Source organism: Heliangelus exortis, chromosome 3, assembly GCF_036169615.1.
Source record: "Heliangelus exortis chromosome 3, bHelExo1.hap1, whole genome shotgun sequence".
Taxonomy (NCBI): Eukaryota; Metazoa; Chordata; class Aves; order Apodiformes; family Trochilidae; genus Heliangelus; species Heliangelus exortis.
Genome location: NC_092424.1, coordinates 14,330,810 through 14,358,588, shown reverse-complemented (window position 1 = coordinate 14,358,588; position 27,779 = coordinate 14,330,810). Strand labels below are relative to the sequence as shown.

The window sequence follows — 27,779 nt, the reverse complement described above, 5'->3', positions numbered from 1 at the left end:
TTCATGTCTTTAGACCAGGTTTATACACAGTTTCCACAATGAAGATACTAACATTTATCATGACTTAAGCCAGCCTTCCTAAACCATGATATATTGGAAGAGTTCACTGTGTTTCTTTTGAGCCAGAAGCAACAGCAAATACAAAGATACAACATTGCTAATACTTGTAGTCTTCATTGTTTAAATCTCAACATGAATGGCAGGCAGATATGAGCAGCATGTCAGAAATAGAAGGTTCCACTTCTGTCATGCTTTTGTGGAATAGGAAAAGAGAGAATAAGCCTGCTAGAAGATTACCAGCATTTGAGTTGAATGACAGGTAGCTATTACTCTGAAGTGTAACAGAGAAAGAAAACATTTGATTTGGGGAATCTAGCCAAATTTCTAAGTGCCATTTTCTCTTTCTGGCACAGATTTTTATATGTGGGAGCATGGTATATTTTGTGGCATTTAATATAGTAAAGTTAACATTTATGAGGGGTATATAAAGCTCCAGCTCAGGCTGCACAGACATAGGAGTGGTGAAGGAGAACTGCAGAGTGAACCAGAGTAGGTGTGAGAGAGTGTTATGTGTTAGTTAAGGATCTGAAATCACCACGATGAGTTTGTCATGGAGCAGTCAAGTAGTCTTCGATTGCTCTTGGTTAACCCTACAAGTAAGTTTTAGTGGCTTGTTTGGGTCTTTAACAGCTTGCAATATAAATATACCACCTTGAAACCTTTGTAAAGGAGGTACTGTTTTCCTGCTATATATCATACTAATTTAATGACAATATTTTTCCAGTGCAGTTTCACCCATACTAAAATTCTTCCCTGGTATAGACATGCTGTTCAGTAGTGTAGTTTGGGTTAAGATATAATTTTTTTTAATACTGACATGATAAATGATAGAACAGATCTCTTCTTAAAGATTATTGTGGTAGTCAGGGGGTTTGGTATCAAACAAAGGATACTCCATTCTCTTTCAGAAGATTGATTTTAATTTTCCTAAATTCCTTGTAAATGGAAAATTTATGCAGTGAAGTTTCATACAAATGTTTTTCTTTGGAAAATTTTGTTAGTAATGTGAATAATGCATTTTTAACACATTTTGAGCTTTACGCTTTGAATAGTAAGAGTTTGGTTTATTATAAAGCTGACATTAAGGGAGCAGAAATGTAAATATGTATGATATATGGTATGGAGAATCTGGGATTTTTTTGTGTATTACAGACTGTTCCTTTATCTTCTGGAATAAATGATTCCTTCAGAAAAAGATACATGGATTTAACACATTTGTCCTACCTTTTTTTCTGAGAGTTGGGTTTAAGGGATTTTCTTTTTGTTTTTTAATTTGTGTTGATACTTTCACAATCAAATATGTCCTGTGAAAAATACTCTTTTCATGTGATATTCCTGGTTCAGAAACAATGCAGTGAATAGAGAATTTAATTGAAAGTAGACTTTGTATCTATTTCTTGCCAGAAGGTATTCATTTTAGCTTAAAAATAAAACTTACTTAAATATGTTTGCAAAATTACACATTTACACTCACTGCTCTAGGTTTGTAGCTATCTTAATTCTCCGAGGTTGGTAGTGGTACTGGTGTGTTCTTTGCAACTTGGTTTTTAACCTTCATCTTTATGTTCTGAGGGGTGAATGTATTTGAGTCATTGCCAGTCTTGCTGATTCAGTAGTGTCTGAGGCTGTTAAAGCATCATCCTCTACGTCATCACCAAAACTGACCCCCAGCCAAGGACAGTATGAAGAGGAAAGTGACACATTTGAGGTGATTGGTCTTGGGTCCTTATCTCTTGGAGATGACATTGGAAGTCAGAATGATAATGTGCCATTGAATGAGTTTGAAAACCAGTTTTGTTTGGTCTGGCAGTACATTAAGTAAACCAAATGTCTTAATACTGAAGGACGACTTGGACTGCAAAATTTGCCTGCCCACCTGCTTCTTTGACCTTGAGCCAAGGTCAGTAAAATGAGGTTTTAAAAGGCCAACTACAGGGTCCTTCACCTTGGTGACAACAACCCCATGCAATGCTACAGGCTTGGGGGAGTGGCTGTGAAGCTGCTGGGCAGAAAAGGACCTGAGGGTACTGGTCAACAGCCAGCTGAGTATGAGCCAGCAGTGTGCCCAGGTGGCCAAGAAGGCCAACTGCCTCCTGGCTTGTGTCAGGAACAGTGTGGCCAGCAGGAGAAGGGAAGCAATCCTGCCCCTGTACTCAGCACTGGTGAGGCCTCACCTCAAGCTCTGAGTTGAGTTGTGAGCCCCTCACTACAAGGAAGACATTGAGCTGCTGGAGTGAGTTCAGAGAAGGGCAACCAAGCTGGGGATGTGTCTGGACAAGAAGCTCTGCGAGGAGAGGCTGAGGGAATTGGGAATGTTTAGTCTGGGCAAGATGAGACTGAGAGGAGGCCTTAATGCTCTCTACAATTACCTGAAAGGAGGCTGTAGGGAGGTGGGTGCTGGGCTCTTCTCTCAAGTGGGCAATGATGGGATGAGAGGAAATGGCCTCAAGTTGCACCAGGGAAGGCCTAAACTACATCTGAGGAAGAATTTCTTTGCTGGGAGAGTAGCTGGGCATTGGAATGGGCTGCCCAGAGAGGTGGTGGAATCACCATCCCTGGAAGCATTTAAAAGCCATGTGGATGAGGCACTTGAAGACACGTTCTAGTGGGTGATACAGATATTTTTTATTTTTTTTTAATCTGGGGGGGGGGGGGGGGGGGGGGGGGGGAATGTTGTTGACAGTTGGATGCTGTGATCTTAGAGGTTTTTTCCAATGGTGACAATTCTATGGTTCTTCCCAGCTGTCTCAGGAAAAAAATTTACACATTGGAAATGGTCTTGTGGAGATGAAGTAGTGTGACTGAAAGGTGCAGAATGAGATTTGTAAGCTGTGATTTTATTCTTGCATCCATATTATCAGTAAAATAATTTTGTAATGGGCAGAATAGATTAATCTTTGAGGTAGGCAAAGGTTTAATAGATTGTTATGTGGTCTCTTACCAAACCTCGAGTCTTGTGTTAAATACAAAAGAGCAATATTGTAACTAGAAAAACAATACTGAATCTACTGCTGCTGCTGTCTTAAGGTGGTGGGTGATGGGAGCAGCAGCAGAGAAAGTTATAGAAATATACTCAGGAGAGTGATAAAATAAATATAACTAATTCGTCTTGTGAAGTTATATTTTTTTAAAAAGTGAAATTTGTTGATGTTACTTGAAATTACGAGGTGTTAAAGGCACAGATTTCTTTTTGTCAGGCAGCCTATATGAAAATGGCTCTTGGGTCTTAATTTGTTCAATTTTTTTTATTTCCAGACATGCTTTACTTGGTGTATTTTGTGTGTTTCAATTGAGATAGTAAGTGAAAGGGAGCTAATGCTGACTTGAAGTTATTTCAGAAATAGAAAGCGTTTGTTGGATTGTCATTTCTTGTTCATCCATAAAACAAAAATGCCAATGAAGTTTAAAAGAGAAATAAATTACAGCTGGCTTTTCACAGTATTTTTTTTTATTCATATAGCTTTTGTGATGCTAGCTCTCTTTTGGTGATTTTTGGTTTTCTTCATTAGAGTCTGCAGAGAAGTTGTCAGGGTCTCTGAAGCTTTTATGGTTGGTATCCTTCTGTAATGTCCAGAGTGCATTGAATGTCTCAAAATTTGAAGAATTTAGTCCAGACAGTCTATTGCATTTTACCTCTGTTAGCTGGATTGTCAGTGGCAAGCTGTGCTCAAAGTCAGGAGCTCATCTTTACTTCACAGGGAAGCAGCAAGCTACTAGCAGAGAAATACCTATGTATTAAAAATAGAGAATGAACTATTAGCACAATAATAAGCAGATGTGTTTTGCTGTTTTAGTTGAATTCATAGTGAAGAGATTTCCTCCCAAAGAAAGCAGGATCCCAGGGTGAACATAAACTATGGAACAGTGTCTTAACTTTCATTTCAGTGTTCTTGTCTGTAATGACATGAAGAATAGATTCTATAAATTCCTCAGTGGCATATGGCTATTTTCAGTCTTTGAAATTCTAGGTACTAAACTTTATTAACAGTCTGTCTGAAGTGAAGGAAAATAAAATATTGAAGCTAGAAAAAATGATACTGTAACTTTGCAGTTTGAAGAGCCTGTTGACAGAGGAAAGGTCTTATGTTGAACGATGTTCAGAGGTTATTTCTTACACTGGTGTGTAGTGTACCAGTGCAGAGGAAGAGAGACACTGGTGTTTGCTTTGGGAATTCAAATTTACCTGGGCTTAAAATTAACTGCACCTGGGCTGCAGTTATTAATTAGGAAAATGGCAGGGGAGAGTGGTATAATGGAGAAACATTTCTAGCGTCTGTTTTTTGATCTTCTTTCGATGCCAGGATTGACAGAGGCAGCAGTAATTCCCACTCCAGCTTTGCAGTTGCTTTCCTGCTCTGTTTTACTTATGAGACATGTACCAGCCTTGTGTTTGTTCCAACAGAAACAATTGAGAAACAATTGAGCAGCCCTGCAAAGTGAGCCTGGAGAGGGGCTGAACCTTCTTTGTTGACTGGTGTTAAATCCACATGAAAGCACTGCTTTTATGCCATAGTTTCTCCTGTCACAGTTCCAGAACTGGAATGCTGGGACTCTGGAGTGCACAACTGATTTTGAGACTTTTTTGGGGGACTCAGTATCAGAAGATGCAATTATATGCATGTAGTATAGTAGCATTTATGTGATGGGGTATGTGAGCTGTTAGACTCAATATACTGCACATAGAAGTGGGTTGTTAGTCTTTGAGTGTACAATGGGTGACCTGCTTGTTGGAAGAAGGGAAACAGAAGTTACTGAGAGCCAAGTACTGCTTCTGATTTTCAATCCTTTTACTTCATTTCTTTGGTTTAAAATCAAATTTGTCATTCTTCTAGCAATAATATTAATCAGTTGGTTCTTTTTAAACTAAGAAAAAAAATGAAATAGTTTCTCTCAATTTTTATTTTATTTTAACCTCTATATATGGTATGATGAGATGGGCTTTGAATGACAGTTTTCTATAGCACTAAGTTTTTGGTAAAAAACAGTGGGTACTCCTTATGGACACTTTGCATATACAAGCAGATCACATACAACTTTTTTAGTTGTTTCAGTCACTAAATTAAAAAACAAGGTGGGCTTGTTTTTCAGATTTGAAAAACTTCTGTCATCTGTGTTGAACAGTAGTTTCTGTGCTTTTCTGGTGAGATGAGTTTTCTCTAGCTTAAGGTCTTTTCTCCCCTCCTCTCTTTCCAGTGGAGGTTTCTGAAGGGCCCTCAATATTTTATCATTAAGGCCACTATTCCATTATAGTAAGTAAGAAAACAGCTAGCTACTGGCATCTATGGCTTGCATCCACTTTTTACCACTATAGCTGAATATTCCCACAGAAAGACTTATTTTGAAATTAAATGTTTCCAAATTTTTTTTTTTTAAGAAAAAAAAAAAAAAGGATAAAAAGTATTGTCACTGTGCTTACCTCTTTTTCTATATGTTGTTGATTTACTTGGAGGATATGACATCATAGGGCATAATTCTGTTTTGGAGTTTATTTGCCTCTATGCTATACATAATTTCATGACATGTAAAGCTTAATTCCAAAATTCCATATTTATTTCACTATAAACCTGCAAAGAGCAGTAATCATGTTAGGAAAGAGGAAGTATTTGTTTTATTTTTCATAAAACTTATGCAGCTTAGGAAATATAACTAGTAAGCTAAACTTAAACTAACAGATACAGTCCTTGAAAATTTGCAGTGTGTAAGCCCCCAGTTTCATGGTGGTAATAACTGCAATTAATCATCAGTGACTGTAGAACTAGAAATAAAATTGTTCTGCTAGTACTTATAATTTACATTCTAATTCCCATTCTGTTTGTTTTTTTCTCATTTATATTTATATTCCCATTATGTTTATTTATTTAATATATAAATATATAACTTGCTTTCCATTGCCAGAGAACAGCTTTTGAACAAGTTGGAACTCGCTTGGAAAAGTTATTAATGTTATGAATTCATGGAAAATAGACACCAAGTTTGTTCTTTTCCCATTTTTAAAAGGAGCAAAAGCAGAGAGCTGAGAAATTGTCATACAGCACAACTTCAGTTTCCAGGGAAATATTGGAGCACATAATTGAACCAAATTGTTTGTAGAAACCAGAAGATAGAACAATTACTGTCAGCTAAACTGGATTTGTCAAAACCAGTCAATTTATTTTCCTTCTGAGGCAGAAAAAAAGAGAGGCATGGATATGAAATAAATTAGTATGTTATACTTTAGTAAAGCTTTTGACACTAACATGGTATTTCAGTATGCAAGCAAGGGTAACATGGTCTAAATGAAAATGTTATTAAAGTGGGTACAAAACTGGTGCAGCATCTGTTGTAATCATAGTTATCTGAAAACGGAAAATTATAAGGAGTATTTTTAGGGGGTCTTTCTTGTGTTCTGTACTACTCGGTGCATGCATAATACTTTGGAGACTGAAAAAACCCCACAGTATTTTCTTAAATTTGAGAAGAGCATGAAACTATAATTTTTAGTGAATACAAGGCTGGATGTGGGTGGGACTGCAGTATCATCAACTCCTGCAAAAAAAAAAAAAAAAATTTGGATATATGTACAGGAGTATGGCTTGTATGTCAGTCAGCAGCATTCAGTCAGTTCAGTCATATCTGAATTGCTTATTGTGAACCCTTGAGGAAATCACCATTTTTCAATAAGCATGGGAATAGTCTGGAAGGAGACACCAAGAACCAGCCCAGAAAAGACTGACAAATTTGTGACTGATGTTTGTAGAGAAGAGAGGCTGGAGGGAAGACATGAAAAACCTCTCTAGAGGTAAAAAACTTGCACAAAAATAGAGATCGATGTATTCTTCATGTTCATAAGGAAGAAGACAAGAAGTAATAAGCATAAATTATAGTAGTGAAAAGATGGATTTGGTACAAAGAACACAAACACTGTCACACTGGCTAAAAGCAGGTTGTCTGTGAGGACTGAAAACTTTGTAAGTGGAGAATTTTAACATGGAGTTAGATACCTGTCTGGAGGTAATAAATGTGGATTGATATTTCTTCGTGACAGTGTAGCAAGAGGAATGGACTTAAATGACATTTTAAATTCTTTCTTAAGCCTTTTTTTTTTTTTTTTTTCTTTGTGACTTCTGGACTCTGATCACTAGATTATGTGCAACTCAAATTGGTAGTTGGAGTAAAAGCAGGATGATGACCTTAGGGTTAGTGGACTAGCATTTCTTAAAAGCTACTGTTTCTTTTCAGTTCTGGTTGTCAGCATGTGTATCAGGACTTGGAAGTGATTCATAGGATAATCTAGCTCTCTGGTGTATAAACTGTGATTTACTGGTTATTCTTTGTGGGGACATGGTATGGTCATGCACACTTCTTTTATAGTGTATGGACCTGATGCCAGAAAGAAATGAAGTCTGTGCTGACAGACACCAGATATAGGAAGGAGATTCTGTTAATGTCTTTGCTGGAAGAAGAGCTAAGTATTATCAGACATTATAGGATTTCTCTTCAGAAGAGGGTCAGACAGAGATAGAAAAAAAGCTTTATAAATACCTTGATTTTGGATAAACTTGATTTGGAGTTTCCATGTGAAAACAAGTTAAATCACTGACACATGTATCAGTATAAAAACAGATTTATTTTATTCTGGTACTCCTAAGACAATTTTAATAAGTTTGCTAGGGTATCCAGAAATGTGAGAAATCTGGGGGATTATCACTGTCATCCTGTCCAAAGAATTTGGGAGTCTTTGATTTAATTGATTTTTTATTTTTTTTTTCTTTTAAATGCCAAAGGAAAAATAGTCCTGTGAAATTTTTTTCTGCAGTAATGTGTCCATCTTTTATTTTTGTATTTTTTTAAGTAGGGTTGTTATAAATGTACTGGCATCTCTTTTAATGATTAGAAGATAATCTCTGACTTTTTATGGGAAAGATCAGTTAAGTTCCTCCATCATACAGTCTTTAAAATAGTTGCTGAGCATGTTTATATTTCTCTTTTGACATCTGTGTTACTGTGTGTTGCTGAATAGCCACAGCAGGTGTAATCATCCAATTTCTGTCCAAGTTAGATACCTACTAATGAATATGTGCCTGGGATTCCGTGACAAAGGATAACCCAGCTGGACTTGGGCAACTTGAAATATCCACTGAAGTTCACGTAGAATCCAAATTGCTAACTTAGGTCATGTAAATAGCCCTTTATATATACTGATCTGTATTGGGAAGTTATTTTGCCTCATAGGAGACTGTATTCCTGAATAGCAATATAATCTTTTTGGAAATCATGGACTTTGAATGATATAGAAGGCATTTGCTTCAAAGGTTTAAAAAACATAATAGGAAGGGGCTAAACAGAGCAGAAAGCAAGCTGATTCTGTATGTAAAGTGCTATATTGGTTCTCTGGTTCTGTTTTCTGGTTCATTTAGTAGAAGTCAGATTTTTTTTTATGCAGTATCTTTCATTGGATTTTTCTTTTTCCTAATTAAAGCAGTGCCAGTCTTTTGTTTCTTCACCTGGTTTGTTTGTTGTCTGCTGCCTCTTCCCTTTGTTTGTTTCTTGTCCCTATGCTCTATTTAGTTGTCACAGTGAGGTGTTTTGTTTATGGGTTTTTTTTTTCACTTTCTAAGGCCTTGTTCCATTATTATATATTTATTGCTATATCTTTGATTTCTTCTCCTGAGTTGTCTTTGTGGTGACAGTATTTTGAACTGATAGTGATGTGAAATTACTAACCTGTTCTAGTGAACAAAGTGTAACTAAAAGGCATATTTTGCAGAGTTTACAGTTGGATACAGAAGAAATAACACAAATAATTGACTAGAGTAACAGCTAATCCATACAGGTAATTGTCCTGGTTTTGGCCAGGATAAAGGTTAAAAAAATCGAGAAAAAAAAATCAAAAGTAGTTTGAGCAGTTAGTAAATTTTGGCAAATGAGGTAAAGGAGTTCTGTTGCAATTGCATATGCAGATGAGCTGTGGAGCTTGATTGGGAAGGGACTATTAGGAAAAAGGTGATGGAAAATGTTTGGAAGCACAAGCAGTGTTCAAATGGTGGAGGTAGAAGTGATGTGGAAAGCTTTAGGATGAACATCCACTGGTATTTTGAATTTGTTCCACTAAAAACCATGGAAGAGCAGAAGTGAATGAGCTGGAAGTGGGGCCATCTGTTCTCTTTTTTCCAGCTGTGGTCTTTCTCTGTATCCATAAAACCTCTGCACAATAAGCAGTGTTTAAAATCAGGTAGCCTACATCACAGATTCTCTTGTCTTGGGCAAGTAAGTTACAGCTATTTTATTTTGAATTCAAGGTTTAGACTAGAACCATGTAGGAGTGTAACATTTCAATTTTCTTTGCTCTTGGATGTTGGATTAAAAACTGCATGAGCTCTAAAGGCTCTAAAGATAGATATCTCAAATATTCTTTACTTTAGTGACCTGTTAAAACCATTCTATGTCAGAAGTGATGAATAGTTTTTGTGGGTTCTGAGCAGGTTCCTGATCGATTGGTTGCTAGTTAATGAGAGAGAAGAAGGGCAAGAGAAGCCGAAGTCCAGCTGACTGTGCGGGAGCTCACCTGCCTTTTCTCTTTACTTCATTTTCTTTGTAATGAAGGAACCAATTGGTTTAGAACGATCAATGCTGACCTATTAGGATCAGGCAGTATTCTGGCATTGCCAAGGCAATTAAATTCAGCAGAGCAAGGATTATAAAGAAAAAAAGGACTTGAGACTTTGAATTGAATAAGAGATACATTGATATTTTAAGGCTGGAAAAAAAAACCCCAACCCAATATTGTTAAAAAGAATAAAATCATTATCATGTTCTCTTTTATATGAGATCGGGAATGACAAGATCATTGTCATTTGTCCTTTAAATTTCTTAAGCTCTGGTTCTGCTTCTGTGACTGGGATTTCTGCACAATGTGATGTATGTATTTGGAGGAGGCAGTTTGCTTTGAAGTTTCATATTTGAACCTGAGAACTTCCCCCTTTGCTGTCTATTGTAGTCTGTGGTATTAAATGGAAAGCCTTTGAACCTTCATAAAATTATTCATTCCAATTGAGGGGGGATTAAAAAAGCCCTAGCCCTTAGTAAATAATCATAATACATACTGCTTGTCAAGTTGTAGGTTTAGAAAGTTTGTAGTATATAATAAATTTTTATGATTCTGGCAAATCTTTTGTTGCCTTATGTGGATGTACCTGAAAGGGAATGAATTTCTTTCCTGTAAGAGTTTTGGCTGTGTCAAAACTGATATATTTGGCAAGTTGGAATTAACATGCATTGAAATGTTTGCTAGTTACCTGCTCCATATTCATCTTGTGAATTTATTGAATGTGGACATAACGGGCAATATTACTGGTATTAAATACCAGGTTGTCCCTTCTGTGCCTCTTTCCTATCTGAAAGAGGCTAATGCCTTGTTTTGGAAGATTCATCCATTCATCCATTTAGAATCAAGGCATTTTTATGCATTGTAAACAAACAATACCCTTAAGGCAAATTTTAGGAGTACAACATCAATCCTGTAATACTCAAGTATGATTTAGCTTTGTATCAGCTATTCTCAGTTTTACTTGATTGACCCATGTTTCTGTGGAAGTTAACATTTACCTCTTCCCACCTCAAAAAGATCAGAGAGATGAATATATATATAAAGCTACTTTAATCATCAATAGCATGTTGTCATTTTGACCTTCATCATGTGAGCATCCTTTAGTTTAAGCTTTCCCTTGAGTAGAAGTACATAATCCTATGGGGATTTTGTGAGCTTTTAAAACATCTTTTATTGGATCTTTGTAATGGAGTGCTGTGTTAAATCAACTTCATATTTTGAATTCTGAAGCTCATAAGCTAGTACACCAACTCCATTCTAACTCTTAACTGGCTTTGTGCTGACTTTTTTCAGAGATTTCGGGCATACTTACATATATATCTCCAAATATATATGTATATGTGTGTGTGTATACATGTATCTACACCATTTGATTTTCACTTGGGAACCTCAGTGAATTTGATCATATATTCTATAATGGGTAGGAGGAGTGGAAATTTATCTGACGTCACTTTTTGGTCCGCTGCTTTTTTTGTCATGATTGTTCCTCCTTTGGGAGTCTCCACCACTAACTTTTTAGATACAGCTGTAGAAACTTTGTCTTTATATTTGAATATGCTGACCACTGAGTCAGTCTTCTAGTTTGAAACAAAATACCACTTCAGAGGTGGTGGTTAGAATTGGTTCCTTTCTGCCGTCTGCATGGAGTGGGTGCTAACGATTGGTATCAGTAAAAACCTCCATCCTGAATTTATACTTTTTTAGGATGTATTATCATTCTAGTCTCTGCTGATACAGAAAAGTTTTGGGGTGTTTTTGCTAACACAACATGGGACAGGTTTAATGATAATTTTCAGACTTTATTATGGAGTAAGAATAGAGTGTAAGTTTATATTGGTCATCAATAATATAGTGAATTCTCTGTACTGTGGAGGATACTGAGATTAAACAGGTCTTGAACACATTTTTTTTTTTTTTAAAAAGAAAGAGTCAAACTGTATTGATCCATTGGCAATGTGGAAAATCAGGCTAGTTTATCCTGATCTACTGATGTAGAGCTTAATTGGCATCCTATGGCAGTAGCAATAATCTGTGTATAAATTTAGAAGAAAATTTGTGACAGAATATTTATAAAGTAATCTTTATCTTTCAAAAGGAAAGGGATACATTGCATGTTAGCCACATGTGAACTGACAATCTAAAATGAGAAACTACATTTCTTGTAAGGCTGCTTTTTTCAGGCCAAAGGGTTCACTAGGTTTTCAGCTTCAGCTTTTTATTTGAATGTAGTTTGGTCTATAGTCCAAACCTCTTATTGAAGTGTAGGTTTGGAATGTCTCTTCTGGAAAGGGACATCACAGCAAAAATCTGTGCAATACTTCTAACAATGTATTTTTGATGGTGAGAATTTAATATTTGCAAAGTCATGAAGGTTTGAGTTCTCACTTAAGTGTATCTCAGGCTTTTAGCATTAGTATTTATGAAATGTGTGTTGCTTTGAAGCTGAAATTTTTGGTTTAGAATAAGCATGTTCATAGACTTAACAAAAACAAAACAAATACTTTCAAATACTTTCAAAATTATGCTGCAATTGTGCAGGAGATAAAAGACTTTGTATCGTGACAAAGAAAAGAAGTATAGTAATGCCCCTTTATGCTTTCTGTAATGGCCTATAGAGCACAGGTGGGTTCCAACCAGGTAAACTCAAACATGATGTTGTGCTTAGGGGAATAACAAGTTCTGCTAGAAGGTGGTTAGTTTTTTTGTTTTGTTTTTTTCCCCTTCACAAAATATGGTAAATATTTTAAAGTTTGAAGGTGGATACATCACAAGCTGTCACAGTAAAATCAGATGTCATTTATATGAGGAAACAATATTTTTTGCATTTTACTGTGAGCTTAAATATTACTTTAAAAGCAAGCTCCTTTAAAAAGATATGTTGGAAGGAGATAAAAGGGAATAATGCAGAATATTTTCACTGCATTTTCCCTTTTTATCCCCCATGCTTGTCCTGCTATTTCTACTGTTTCCTTACTTATAGTCATGTTTCAGGTTGTTTGGCTTTTTTTGTTTTGTTTGTCTTAAATACCTCTGCTGAAGCAGTAGATGTGAAGTCTCTTATGCTAGTTGATCTTCTCTTAGCATTGTGCATTTTGTTAGGTGTTTTTTCCCAAACTGCTTTTCATGTACAGACATGCATCTTTAATTGTAGTTTAATTGTAATGTTTTCACAGAGTGGTTAATATCTGGACTGGATCATTACATATAGAAAATGAAATCAGACATTGAGCAAATTATTTTTAGTATTCCAGCGGTATAAAATTGTTAGAACCAAAAGTTGTTTGTGCCCCCAACCACAGTATTTTTGTTTTACTTTTTTATTTATGAAAAAACAGCAAGTATATAAGAATCCCTGAGTAAAACAGATAATTTTAACTGCAGTTTGATCATGCAGAAATCCTATTTCTGCGTTATGTCTGTGTAACAAAATGAAAATGTGATCATCACATGACTTAGATATGAAAATTTCCATTTTAATTTGTCATAAGGATGCAAGTTTTAGCTACTGAGATTCTGAGGGTTCTTTGTAAGACTAGTGTGTGCTTTATTCCACAAGGTAAGGTATAAAACCAACATCACTTTGTTATTAAGACCACCATGACTTTGCTTTCCTATGCTTCAGTCACTTTTGCTAAGTAAGCATGCTCCTGAACTCTTTTTCCTGAAGCCAGTTTAAAAAGTTTCTGTTAAGTACTTAAAATCTTTGCAAAATATTGGTTTATGTTTCCTTTCCTGAGTTGGTGTTAAGAATCTGAAAGTGAGATATTAGAATCAGCTGTGTATTCTAGTACAAACACTGACCAGCCTCCTCTGGAGTAATATAAAAATAAAAAAAATCAGGAAGCTTAAGTTTGGTATAGTTGAGCCATTGGGAATTGTATGAAGTCAAGAAAGCTCTACAATCAGATATGAACTAGATGGATAGTGTACATGAAAAGATGTACATTCCATAAATCAATACCACGATTACCTGCTAAACAGGGAGGCAGTAGGGTTCTTAAAAATTTTATGGTGAAACCTACACCAGTTTCTTATCGATTTCAATTAAAATTTTGAGGCTTTATTCTGAATATATCAAATATATCATCTATTTCAGGATGACCTAGTAGGGAAATGGGAAACACTAAAACTAAGTGAGCTGCCTAGGTGAAGTCTTGGTCTCAGCATGAGCTGAGAGAAGGAAAAGTAGTAAAAGAACTGAAAATGAAGCATGAAAATTTGACTTTGGCCATAGTCAAGGCCAGAGGGGCATGTGACAGGGGAACCTGAGTTCTGAAATTCAAAAGTTTCACTCCAAAAAGGCAGTCCTGATTCTGTAAACCACAGTCCTCTATTCCCTGTAAATGTCTAGTTAATGAAAACACAGCAATAAATAATATGTATTGCTTCTATTTCCAAAGATTTATGTCATATTACTGAGAATAATAATAATATTATGGAGGAAAAGATAGTATTAGCCTGATAATAGCTTCCTAGTCATAACTGACATCAATTACCGATAGGAACCGAGGTTTGAAGTATAATGAAGAGCTGCCTCCCAAAGCATGTTTTCACTACATTCATGTATAAGAATAAAATACATAAACTTCTCTCTTAACTGCATATCAAAATAATGCAGTACTGAGTTCAAATTACAATCTTAATAAAGTGAAGTAGAGGGTTTAAAAGGTAATACAGCACATCCAGGTAAATTGAATTGGTATGCTAATGAAAGTTATGTCTACAGAACTGAGATTCACGTAACAGCATATTAAGATTCTTTTAAAAGATACCCTTTAACACAGAGCACTACTGTCACTTCTGAGGCAGGAATTGTGTTATTTAGAGGCAAAAAATCTTCTTGAAGAAGATATGATGCAGGTTAATGCACTTCAGTGGCAGTTGTTCCAGTGTAATGTTGTAATAATCTAATTTGATTTTAAGAGTATGAGAGAGTTGTATATGCTCATAGCCACTTTGGAAGGCCAAGTAAAAGGTAATAGTAATGGAGAGCTTTCAGATATCCTGAGGGTAGTTGTAGTGAAACAAGGATAAGAATACACCAGCTCAGCATTTATTTTTTTTCAATGTAAATGTGTAAGTACAACAGGTTTCTGATAGGGTGTACAATTGTTAGTGCTGATAACCTATATCTCTAATTTCATCCTACTATCTTGCCTTCAGGATAGGCACTATTGAAAAGGTATTTTTTTTCCCCATTACTTTTTTTACTTCTGACTTTTTGGTTGGGATATAGTGATTGTTTCTTCACTGAGCAGTCATATACCTAAGTGCTAGCTAAGTAAATTAAACAATACTCTGAAGCAGAGAAAGGTGAAAGAAAACTTTCCATTAAACTGCGTATCAAAGTTTCTTGAGGGAGCTGTGGTTGTCAGTGCTACAGATGTGCTGTATGGGTAGAATTCTTCCCCCAACTGTTGCCAAGGTGAAAAGAGATACGTGATTCACCAAGTTTAGGATGTAGTGTCAGAGATATGGTAGTAAGAGTTTAGGTGGATCAGAGCACCTAAAAAATCTCTTTCACATTTTCTTTATATATATACATAGTACTTAATTTAATAATAAAGGAAAAAATAAAGAAGCATTACTTGAATTGGGACCTAATGCAGTACCTTTATGAATAATGGAAATATAGCAGTGAGTTGAGAGGAGAAGGCTTATCCTGAGAGAACATATATGTGTTCTGGACTGGAAATGCAGAGATTTATGGAGAAGAAGGTAAGTCTGTTAAGAATCCTAGTTAGATCATTAAAATTAAGGAACCTTTGCTTTGTCATAACTTGGCTCCAGGCTGATCAGTTTGCCGTGTTCAGCAGTTTCTCTACAATTTTTATATGCAGTGACTTCATTACTTTTTTGAAAGAGTTGATGAAACCTCTAAGTTATTTCTCACATGGCCATACAATTTAGGTTTTTTCCATGGCCATTAAACTGCTGCAGAAGCAGTCATCCTGCAACTGTTAAAAATACTTTTGAACAGGCAAGTACTGACATTTTCATGGCCTTTCAGTGCTCTGTGGGATCTGTTAAGTATTTGAAAGATATTGCAAAGGAAGATCAAGGCTAATTTGTTGTTATTACTGATACAAATATGCAATATGTTCTCTATCAATGCTCTATCTACTTTCATTAAATTCTCTCCATAGAGGTGTTCACAAAGGTCTGCCCTTCAGTGCTACGCAGTCTGGGTGTATTGTGTTGTTACTGTAGTTAAGATGTGGTAACCTGAAGGTGTTGTTTACGTGACAAATTGCTGCATTCACCCCAGGGTCATATTTCTTCCACCACTGATACAGGTGATAATGTGTGAAAACCTGTAACTCGTCAGATTTCCTGGAAAAATCCAATAACTGTGGTCAAACGTTGTTTGAAAATAAATACATCTGAACTTCTTAGTTTTTCAGTGGAAATATGTTATTTAATGTCTTGAGGCATAATGAAAGACGGTTCCTTTATTCAGCCCTCTTTTCTAGGTATTTCTGGCACCAGCTGTCTTCCATGGCTTGATCTGTATATATGTTGAGAGCAGTACTAGAAGCTTTTTCGGTGAATAGCTGAAAGAGTAAATTAAAATAGAATTACATGCAAAAGTTTGGTTTACTGCATATATTGGAACTATAATACTTCTGTGTTGTATTTTATTTGAGCTGGAATCATCAGCAAACTCTTCCTGTGCAGATTAGGATTGGCTTGAAGATAAGGTGTTAGCCAAAGAGCACACAAAACCAAACTGATCTCCAGAATTGTAATGATTTTTATCATTTTATAAAAAGTGTAGCAATTCAGCTGTTAAAGTACGTTTCAACAGTTTGAAATTTCATGGGTCATTTTCTGGTGCTTATTTATTATGATGTATAAGTATCACCCAGAAGGAGCCTATCTGCAGCTCATTCAATGTTTAACAAATTTTTGACAGATGAGAACTTTGTTTTATCTTAAAATAAAAGAAATGAGGTTCAAAAAAAAAGTCTTACTTTATTTTTCTGGTTACGATTTATTCTGTGCTCCATTGCCTCCAAACTGATTTTAGAAATTATGACATATTTTAAACAGGTTATTATTTTTAGGTGAGTTATCATAAGAAGGAACTATATGACTGGATATCAAATTGTTCTTTGGTTAAAGAACCACTTGAAGAGACCTGACTTCAGTAGCCCAGTAAACATATTTCTGTGTTCTGCAAGTCTACTTAACTGCTCACATGTTTCAGTTGTGTGGTTCATAGACATCAAGCATCAATTATTTTCATATTGTAGGAGATCAAAGACTATGTTTTAATAAAACCATGACATTTTCTGGGGTTTGTGGCACCCAATGTGTACTGCTCCAGCCTGTTTCAGTGAACTAATATCCATTGTAATCAGTTGAATTAATTAAACAGCTCTGATTGCTTATTAAATCAGCAAGAGAAATGTGGCAAATTGTGTATGATGGATGAATGCTGTTCTACTCTACAGCTAAAACAAATGGCACTCCAAGAAAAAAAAAAAAAAAAGAAACAGGAAAAGAGAGAAGCAGCAAGAACAAGAAATTTGTTGAAGTAATCATCTTAAATGCTGTGTCTTTAAAATAACCATGATTCTGCTCACAGGAAGTTAAATTTCTGGAGATTTTGGTATCTGTATACAGATAGCGGAGGTCACTGCCCCTCACTTCCAGCCATCTAACTGCTGCTGAGCTTTGTTGGAGTGTTTATTCAGATTAATGTAGACCTACTTGTAATCCAAATTTATGATCTTTTGCCTGTTACCTATTATTTCCAGTAAAATACAATTAAATTTTAAAACTACACTTATACAGCTTGCAGAATTGAGTCGGCTGCACTGTCCTTGTCTGATGAACAGTCCCATAAATATCTCTTTTCACCATTATTTTATAGCTCATTTCAGGCTTTGCTGTAGTTAGCAGTTAGGCTTTGAATGTCCTGTAAAGTTTAAGCAATGCAGATTAGAGACACTGAATAACTGAGGCAGCAACTGTATATACCTGTAGAATGTGGTAACTGATAATTGTTACCATGTCAGATTTTTCTCATAAAGCAGAACTTAGTGAAATAGGAAATATTTTGGTGATAACTCTTCTGTCTCCCATCAGACATTTTTTCACCAATATGAAAAATGTGTCTTATAATTTCCAATAAGACTTCTCTTCCATTTTGTAGTGTCTGATACATATTTCCATGTGAATTCAAGTCTTCACTAAATAATTATGGAAATGCATCTAAAGAGTGATCATAGGTAAGACTTTGATTAAGCTGTGTGTTGTCAGCAGCAGAACAGAAGTTGGACAATTTAATTATGCTAAAAAAACCACACCAAAGCAATCAGAACTGACATTCCACTAGCTTAAATTGACAGCTACATGTGATATTTTTAGGGGTTTTGCTCCTATAAACATTACTTCTACTCTTGAAGAATTTAAGTTGATGTTTCTTGTGACGTAGTTGCTGTTGGCATGGAATCTTAAAATTACTGGCTAGTATAAGAGTTTTAATAAGTGAATTATTATATCTTAAGTAATTAACAAAGCCATCCTTGCATCGGATCTAAGCCACTTGAATATTTGCAGAAGACTTATCATAAATGTGTTAAATCATAGAATTATAGAGTGTTTTGGGTTGTAAGGGACCTTAAAGATCATCTATTTCCAATGCCCCTGTCATGGGCCGGGATACCTCCCACTAGACCAGGTTGCACAAAGCCCCATCCAGCCTGGCCTTGAACTCTTCCAGGGAGGAGATGTCCACATCATCCTTAGAGAACCAGTTCCAGTGTCTCATCACCCTCACAGTGAAGAATTTCTTCATGTCCACCCTAAATCTAACCTCTTCCAGTTTATTAGACTTTCTTGTCTAAGTAGAGGAAACCTTGTCTCCTGTTAAAAGACAGAAATGCTTTCCAGTTTGTTCTGGCTTAATACTTTATTTTATATATTTATTTATCCCCTGTTTTTCCTGTGATTTAATTCTGGCAATAGATTTTTTCTCCTTGTTTTTTTTTTTATCCCCCTGCCATGAGTCTGTTGATTCAGCTGTGTGAGTCTGAAGGATTTTACATTTTACAGAGATGTCAATAAATGGGGTTTAGATGGCAGTGAATAGCACTGTTTCCTTTTCCACTAAAAGACAAACAGAATGTCTTCTAATGCCCTTGTGTGCTGCGCTGTATCTCATGCATCTCTGTGGCAGTGATCAGAATGTGAATGTTTTCAGTTTGTAGGCAGTTAGAGGAGATGTGATGTATGTAGTACTAGCTCTGGTGTCTCATACCAAATGTTCCATGAAGGAAAATGAAATGCCAAGTTCTTAAGAGTTTGTTTTGTACATATTTGATTTAGGTCTTTAATTTAGTTAACTTGGGTTACATTGATAATAACTTAGAGTGGATATCAGTGCAGAATACCAGTTAATTACCTTTACCTCTCTTTACTTAGTTTTCTGTCTCAATTTCCTCAAGGGACTGGAATCTGTGCTTAATATAGTATTGTATGTATCTTACTGGTGTTACTGTAATGAAGTAAAGAAGTAAAAGAAGAAAAATACAACGTAGTTGTTCAGAAATGTGGGTAGTTGTAGTCACAATAGATTTCCCAAGTCATAATTTTGTGTAAAGGTGAAGAAATGCTCTGGGGAAAATACAGGTCAAATGAGGCTATGGTCAAGTGGCTTCCTAATGAATCAACCTAGGTAATTCATTTAAATTGTAATCGTTGAAGATTGTATCAAAATTCAGTAGAATATGCTGTTTCCCTCTAGTTAAAATAATTTTTTTGTTCTGAGTGGTGGTAGGTGAGTGGAAGAAAGACTAACAATACAGATTTTTGTGGTATTCCTGTCATGGAAATGTTAGGGCCAAGTGTAGCTTGACTAACTGTGGCTGCAGAAGTCTATGACGTGGATGAAAATTTCAGAGCATTTAAATACTACCAACATCCATTATTCTCAGTCAGGGCCACAAGCCAAAATAAAGTGTCTTATCAAGGGGAAAATTCTCATGCTGCAGTCCTGTTCACCTGCCAGAGAAGTACTCTAAACACCCTCAAAGTGCTCAAGGTTTGTTTCTTTTTACAGCGTGATTCAGGGTTCTTTTTGTCTTCCCTTAGTCTCCCAGCTGAGTCTAAAGTTCATTGATATAGGAGCTAGTCCAGCCCTTGAATTATGGTTTGTCTACTCTCCTGCTGCAAAAAGATTTAGAGGTAACTTTGTGTTGCATAAAGCTGCTTTGTTCCTGGCAGAAAAGTGAACAATTTCTAATGTCACTGGAAAAAACCTGCATGTATTGTTCTTAATGTCTCTCCTCTTTGTTTTTGTCTGCCATGTCTCTTCCTCAGTGAGCAATATAATTAAAATTCATAGTTTGGCACCAGGATTTGAATATAAAGTTAATTCTTCATCATTCCAATGTCTCAGTTTAATCAGATTTGCCCAAGCTTGTTTCACCCACTAACAAAGCACTTCAATGTTTTTGTTCATTCAGCTTTCTGGTTTCCCCCCACACACACCTTGTGGTAATCAAAGCTTTTGAATTATAATTCAGACAAGTAAGTCTGGTCAGTGGTCCTTTTTAATTAATAACATTCTTGTCAGGCACTTGTGAAAAAATGATTCTGTGTAGCTATTGAAAATAAAGAGTACACTCATTTGTGTCACTTTAATCAACATAAAAAATACCTGGATTGTATTTCAGGAAAAGTCATCTGTTAAAAATATGATCTTTAGCTTTATGAGCTTTAGTCTCTGTTTTGACTGCAATAATTGCAAGTACGTAGTGATGGAGGTGGGAGAAATAAGCTAAAGAGGATATTTGTTCTCACTACTTGAATGAGTGAAAAGTAATTGCAAAACTGTGCAAAATCTGACATTATTAAGTATCTAAAAGAATCAAGATCAAATCAAATGTTTTATTATGCAGTTAAAGGTTTTATTTACCTATGGATAGATTTGTTGTATTGTACAGAGTGAAGAAGTTCCTCACTCCACCATATCTAATCCCACAATGCTTGTTTTATATTCCCTTAGTTCCAAGAAAAAGTACTTTTATTCCTTATGGAAATATACTCTTTTTGTTTAAATGTGCACATAGAAAGCAAATGTTAAGACAGTTAAACCTTGAAAGAGGGTCTCTGAAAGATACAGGGTTACTGAAATCGTTCATTGCTGCAATTTATCAATTATCCCTTGATGATGTCTTACAGTCATTCCATAACAAGAACCTTTGGAGGGAGTAGGGTGTTCAACGTGTACCTTTTTGCATAGGACATGACCTATGGTTCCCGAGTGAGGAATTCTCAGGATACTTTCCTCTGATTACCAAGTGGCCTCAAGCCTTGTCTGCCATATATAGCACAGCAGCAGAGGTCCCCGTGTCACAGGGTAGCCTGGCTCCCTGAGGGAAGGGACTTCTCCTTGGGTTTGAAGTCCAACTGCGAAAAATGAGTTGACCTTCAGTCTCTGGGGAAATGCCTTGATGACTGTTATATAAATAGGCATTGTCAGCACCAGTGCTCACAGTTCCTCAGAAAAGGGTACTGGCATAAGAGTCCAAGTTCACAGAAGAACCTCCCTACACTTGAAGGCCTGAGGACTTCCTAGCTTGCTGTAGACATTTGCACACAGAGCTTGCTCACTATCTCACATCTCTCAGTGTTACTTCATTATCTACAGCTCTGGGCAGCTCAGCACCACATCGCTTACTCCTCTCCTCTCAATTGGGGTAGGAAGGAGAATCAGAAGCCTAAGAGTAGAGGAACTTGTGGGTTGAGATAATAAAAATTTAATAGGTAAAGCAAAAGTTGTATGTGCAAGCAAAACAAGGAATTCATTCTTTCCTTCCTATTGGCAGGCAGGTGTTCAGACATCCCCAGGAAAGCAGGGCTCCATGATGTGCAATACTTACTTGGGAAGACAAACAACCTCACTCTGGATGTCCCTCCTTTCTGGGAGGGAGTTTCACCTTAGAAAGTTGGGGTCAGCTGTCTTGACTGCGTCCCCTCCCAACCTACTGTGTACCTCCAATCTCCTCATTGCTGGGGCAGTGTGAGAAGCAGAAAAGGCCTTGATGCTGCAGAAGTACTGATCAGCAGTAACTAAAACATTGCTGTGTTATCAAGACTGTTTCCAGATCAGATCCAAAACATAGCTACATATCAGCTATTGTGACATTTAAGTCTGTCCCAGCCAAAACCACTCCGGTATATTTTAAACACTTAATGAGTGATCACATAAAATGTGTTCTGTGCATTTTAAGCATTTGTCAAAGTTGCATTGTTCACAGTAATTTTATTAATTTGTACTCTTATTTTCCAGCTAATTAATCTCTGCAGGAAAACTATGAGATGGTACATGTGGTCTGATTGATGGATAATTCTGTTTTTAATCATGATTTCATTGCATTTCCATCAGGCTGAAAACAGCTCAGGAAAATTTACAGATTTTCAAGCATGTCATGAGCTTTAATAGACATTTTAAATTTCTGAAATCTGAATTCTTTGAATTAAGACTTTGATGCTCACACAGAGTTTGTCTACGTTGGAGAATTTCCTCACTATTGTATTTCTGAGCCAACTGTTTTCAGCCCATTGTTTTATGTTCTTCTCATTAAGATGTATTACTTGAGTATTTACAATGTCTTTATCTGACTCTTCTGAAACAGATCACGTATCTTCAGTATCACTCTTCATTGGTGATAATTGAAATTTAGCTACAGCTTGTTTACTTAGTTGTGCTGGGCATTTCTGATAAATTGTACTTTATTTGAATGAAGATTATTTTTATAGTCTCAGACTTTGGTGGCTTTAGTATCTTGCATCAAGTGGAATAATAGGTTACAATTTTTATGCAAAATATGAGAATGTGATTTTACAAGTTAGAGTGTTTAAAGTAATTTTGAAGATTCCATTATTTAAATTTCCACAAAGTAGAAGAATGCAAGATTCAGTCAGGAAATCATGCTCATCATTCAGCTTGAGAGAGAGTAGGAAAGAATAAAAAGTATTGTAGTGGGGAGAAAGAATGGGGTGTTGTTATATGGTTACATTCTACCTTGGAATAATATTACAATAACAAAATAATCTTTAGAAGATAAAATTAATTAGAAGATAAATATATGCATGCTTGTTTTAAGGGATAGGATTTTGTTTCACATTAACAAAAATTTTCAGCTTTCCAGCAATATGAAACCTTTTGTTCAAAATGACTGATAGGCTATGTAGCATGCACAAATCCTATCTACCTGTTGGCAGAGAACTTTACTAACCATTGAGGGATACATTATTTTACCTAAGTGTGCATTATTATAAAGGTGCTATTCCTATTTAAGTCCTGCATGTCTTTTAACCCTCTTGATACATTTTAAACCCCCCCCCCCTCCCCCCCAAAAAAAAGCAAACCACCAAAGTAGGCACAATCAATTAAGAAGTTTGCTCTGGTGTTAAAATGCATAACACAAAAAATCTTAATAAATAAGCTTTTAAAGCAAATTATGAAGCAGTTTCTTGTGTGTTCTTATTAATATTGTTGCTTTGTTACAGTCTCTAAACACTTTAAAGCAAGGAAGCATAACTGAAGGATGTCAAAGTATCTCCATTGGTAATGCTGAGTTGTTTAGCCTAGAGCATGTTTTGTCCAAGCAGCACAACTTAATCCTTGCTTGAGAGAGATGAGGGAGTGTCTGTGGCAAGCTGATCTGCTTGCTTTCTACACTTACAAATGTTTCAAAACAGTTCTTGTGCCTACCTGAGTTCTGCACTTCTCATGCTGGATAGAATGAGAGCATTTACTGGTGTGGGATCTTGGTCATTGCCTGTGTATTTAGGGTTCATACTGTGCTGCTGAGTTCACACTGTGACCAAAAAAACCTACAAACAAAAAACCAACCAACCAAACAAAAAATCAAAACCTAGTAACAAACCAGTTTACCAGTTTGAAAAGAATGGACTAAATACATCTGTTACTGTAACTTCAAGGAGGAGGCATAGCCTGTAGATGTCCATCATACCTCCTAAACCTGAAAGATTTTTCCAAATTTCAGGTTAACTTTCCTTGAACAGCCAACTGTTAGTCCTCTGAATAATTTGAATATAATCTTTTCAGTGGATCTTCAGTGTCAGTTTTGCAATCAGTCAGCTTTGTGAGTAGAAGCCTCATGGTCTTGCAGTCCTTTGCATGTAATAGATTTTTTTAAGCATTTTTAGAAGATATATTTCTATGTATGTTATGACAAACAAGTATCAGTAACAAGAGTCATTGAGCTTATAAGAGCTGTTTCACTCAATTCTTTGAGTGGGATAGAAGTTTGAACATCAGTGCTGTAAATAGCTATGAGGGGTTTTCATTGTTTAAAAAAAAACTTAAGTCTGAAATCTGTGTGTCTTTTCAAATTTGTGTGATGAAGAACACAAGCCAGAATGATGCTGTTGTTAAACAGCCATGTTGGAAGTATAATTATACTATGTATAAATGAAAGATTGTTTTGTACCATAGGCTGAGAATATTGGCTTAGGATGCATACATTCTCATACTTCTCAGTTGAAATGGTTTCACTTAATACAAAGCTTTCTGCAGTGTGGGTAACCCATCTTGTGGAGTAATGGGTTTTGTTTTAGGTATTTTTCTGTGTTGCCTGGGCTGAATCAAAGCTAATGGTGGTTTACAGAAGGTGAAGTCTCCAGGGTAATACAGATGGTGAATAGGTCACAGTGTTCAAGAGCAGCTCTATTTGATTTTCAATTACAGTCTAGATGTATAAGTTATACAAGCAGGATTGAAATGCAGAACTAGCTTTGTCTCATAAGATTTGACTCTTCAGATATTATTTTTTTTCATTAATAAGAGATACAGCAGCAAAGACAATGATATCCTGTCCATCCAGTATTAGAATAAATCATATTACAATGGCATCAATTCTGCAGAGAAGCCTCACTGATTTCTTGGGTTTGTCTTGGCTGTATAAAATGTTTCCTTGTGGTGAAAAGTAGTTGCTAAAGGGATTTTAAAATTATTATTATTATTATTATTATTATTATTATTATTATTATTATTATTATTATTATTATTATTATTATTTAAAGCCTCCATGAGCACACATTTGACCATTTCTATTACTGTTTGGGACCAGAAGGTCTCTTATTTTGCTTGTCTTGGTCCAGAAAGATTTCTGATAGATTTTTACAGCTCTTAAAATATTTTTTTCTTAAATTGCACTGGAGCCAGCATCCTGAGTAGATGCATGCTTGCTGTGAAATGTATACTTTTTCTCCTAATTTTAATTTTATTTAACAGTTCCTCAGTTCTTAGGCATCTGCATAATATAATCCAAATGAAACATTTATGTTTTAGTGAATAGAAGTTTGTCATGCTTAACTTTGTGCTTTGTTTTCCCCCATAGGTACATTCGCATTGTTGGGACTCACAACACAGTGAACAAAGTTTTCCATATTGTGGCATTTGAATGCATGTTCACAAACAAAACCTTTACTCTTGAGAAAGGTCTGATAGGTAAGAATTTTTTTCCTTTTTCGTGAACTGTTACTTACCTTTTAGGACCGGCTGTCACTGAATTCTTAACTCCTGTTTCCACACAAATCTCTAACTTGGGGCAAATGATAATGCAAGCATAGAATTAGTTGGCTAGTCCTTGTGAATTCTTTGAAATTCCATTTCCGTGGATCAATTAGTGATGCAGTAGGAATGCTATAATTCAAATTAAAATAACTGTTAGCTCTGAAGATTTGAATAACTTGTATTGTACTGTTTTAAATACCTCTACATAGTACTGCATTACTTAAGGTAGAAATGCCCAACAGACCAACAATACTGACTGATAAATCACGTCAAAGTAAGATTTAATATCTTTTTTAATAGTCCAAACAAGATGGTTTCTGTTTTTTTTTACATGTAAATTCACATGAGTAAGATCCTGAAAATTCATTGGGAAGAGTTTTGTGCACCTTCTAATAATGGGAAATTTCACACAGAAAGCTGAAATTCCCTTTGGCATGAAACTGAGAATTTCAGCAAAATTCTCAGAGTTCATGTAGATTCTAAACATGCATTCAGATCTTAATATGCACCTACAGTAGATGGGAGAACAGTTTTCAAAAAAGAATGAGAGGGTAGATTTTATTAAGAAATACTTCTTTTAATTTTTTTCTGAGAAAACTATCATATTTAGGTTTGAAAAACTTGATAACTCCTTCAGCTCATTCCCCATGTGCTATGCAAAGGCATCTCATGGTTGCACTTGTTCTCGTGAGATTTGCCGTGTAATTTCATTATTTTTTTAGAAGCATGGATTAAACAAGTCACACTTCACTGATTTTTATGTTACTAATTTTTATGTTACATAGCCTCAAAATAGAAAAGCTGTCATATGCAAATAGAAACTTTCTTTTGTTTCAGAGAGCTTGCAAGTATTAATTGCCATTGACAATAAAATAAACAGGAAAGCAGAACTACATTTAAAAGAAAACATCTACCTTCAGTAAGATAGGGGAGAAAAAATATCTCAAGTTTGATAAAACCCTTGTGCCTAAATTTCATATTCAATGCTTCCAGCTATGAACTTCTAAAACTTGATATGGCATCAGTGTTACTGTGTGAATAAGTGATGCATACAATTCTATGTAGTTGATTTATGATTACCAGTCTTAGCAAATACTTAATTTACGACTCAAATAACATATTTGCTTTTTTTCTTTCTGTTTGTGTTAACTCAGAGATTGGTTGCAACAATAGGTGAGGTAGTGCATCCATGTATGTTTGTGAAAGTGTGCTTGCACCATAGTTGGCTTGTCTTTCAGATATTCTGTATTTCCTGGCTTACTAGGGGATGGAGACTTTATATGGCTTTATTAAAATTTATCTGTGGAAAATTTTTGTTGTTACAGAATCCTATAGGTAAATACCATTTGGACTACTTAATGATAAGTAGCCATTGTAGTTCATAGTTATCAGTGGAACTATGCTATCATTCATAGTGGGTAAATCAAGCTGTTGATTGCAGGTCATTTGAAGTGATCTACAATAAGCAGAGAGGCCTGTAGTGCTTTTTATATTTAAAGGATGGTAATACGATTAATAGAAAATCAAAAGACTCTGTTAGTTAATTGAAAGAGGATTGTGGACCAACTTGAAATTGTAAATGAGACAGTGGCAGTTGAATAAATGACCTTCCAAAATTTGTGGTGAGAAAGGGACAAATGGGAAGATTTTGGGATGAGCTGAGGGCAGTCCCATTGTGAAATGGTGCAGGGACATAAAGTCTGTTCCATTAGAATATATGGCCATCAACATTGCCTATTCAAAAGTACTCTTGAAAGCTTTGATCCAGCAAAGTCACCTTATATCAATCCATTTAGTGCTTTGTTTTACATACCTGAGATGGTCACCATATAGTAGAATGTTATCTGGCTCCCTTCATCAAGCAGACTGTCCCAGTTCCACTTCTATAAAAAATGATGGGTCTGCCAGTTGGGTAATTGACATAGATTCATTTTATTGCTCTAATGAGAATTTGTAATGTTTGTTTCTATTTCTTCAGTTACTGGATAGAGTAAAATTAACTGCAAGCAGTTAGAAAAGCTCCACAAAATAAATGGAAGTGTTGTAGTCAGAGTAGGTTGCTTTTAAGCTTGATTGAGTATGGAAGTTGTCATCCTAAACCCTTGAGAGTATTAGTTAATACTATTGGTTCATTGTTTATGAAGTACGATATTAAACACAGTGTTAAAATAGGTTAGAAAAACACAGCTGCTGTTTCTGTAATCTGCTTTATTAAGAAAATTAAACGTTGGTCAAGCCTCAGAGGCTATACAGTTCTTTCAGAAAGACTTTGTGACCCTTCTACCAAAACAACACCGAAGATAATATGCAAAGAGTTTTTTCATTTGAAACCTCATTCCAAAGAAATGAAGCCACTGGGGTGCTTGTTTTGAGTTCTTGTGTGGAAATTTCAGAGTACTTATTTTTTAATTTTCATTGGAAAAGTGTATAGACAAAGGGTAATTTATCAGGTACATTACTGTTGATATGCAGAATCTATGTAATGGCTGTCATTGTGAAGTGAAGCTTAGGAGACTAATAGACAATAGAAATGAAGCACAGATTCATGATAACAGCAATTTTATGTCACTGTGG

At 35.6% G+C, this 27,779-nt stretch overlaps 1 protein-coding gene across 3 annotated transcripts in view; it reads left to right on the top strand.

The window, feature by feature from the left end:
• BTBD9 (BTB domain containing 9) overlaps positions 1-27,779 on the top strand; it is a 110,183-nt gene that overhangs the window by 42,688 nt on the left and 39,716 nt on the right. For all 3 annotated transcript variants that reach the window (XM_071739364.1, XM_071739365.1, XM_071739366.1), the window contains one exon: positions 25,030-25,139. In XM_071739364.1, the coding sequence (XP_071595465.1) occupies positions 25,030-25,139 (110 nt within the window). The remainder of the gene's footprint in view (positions 1-25,029; positions 25,140-27,779) is intronic.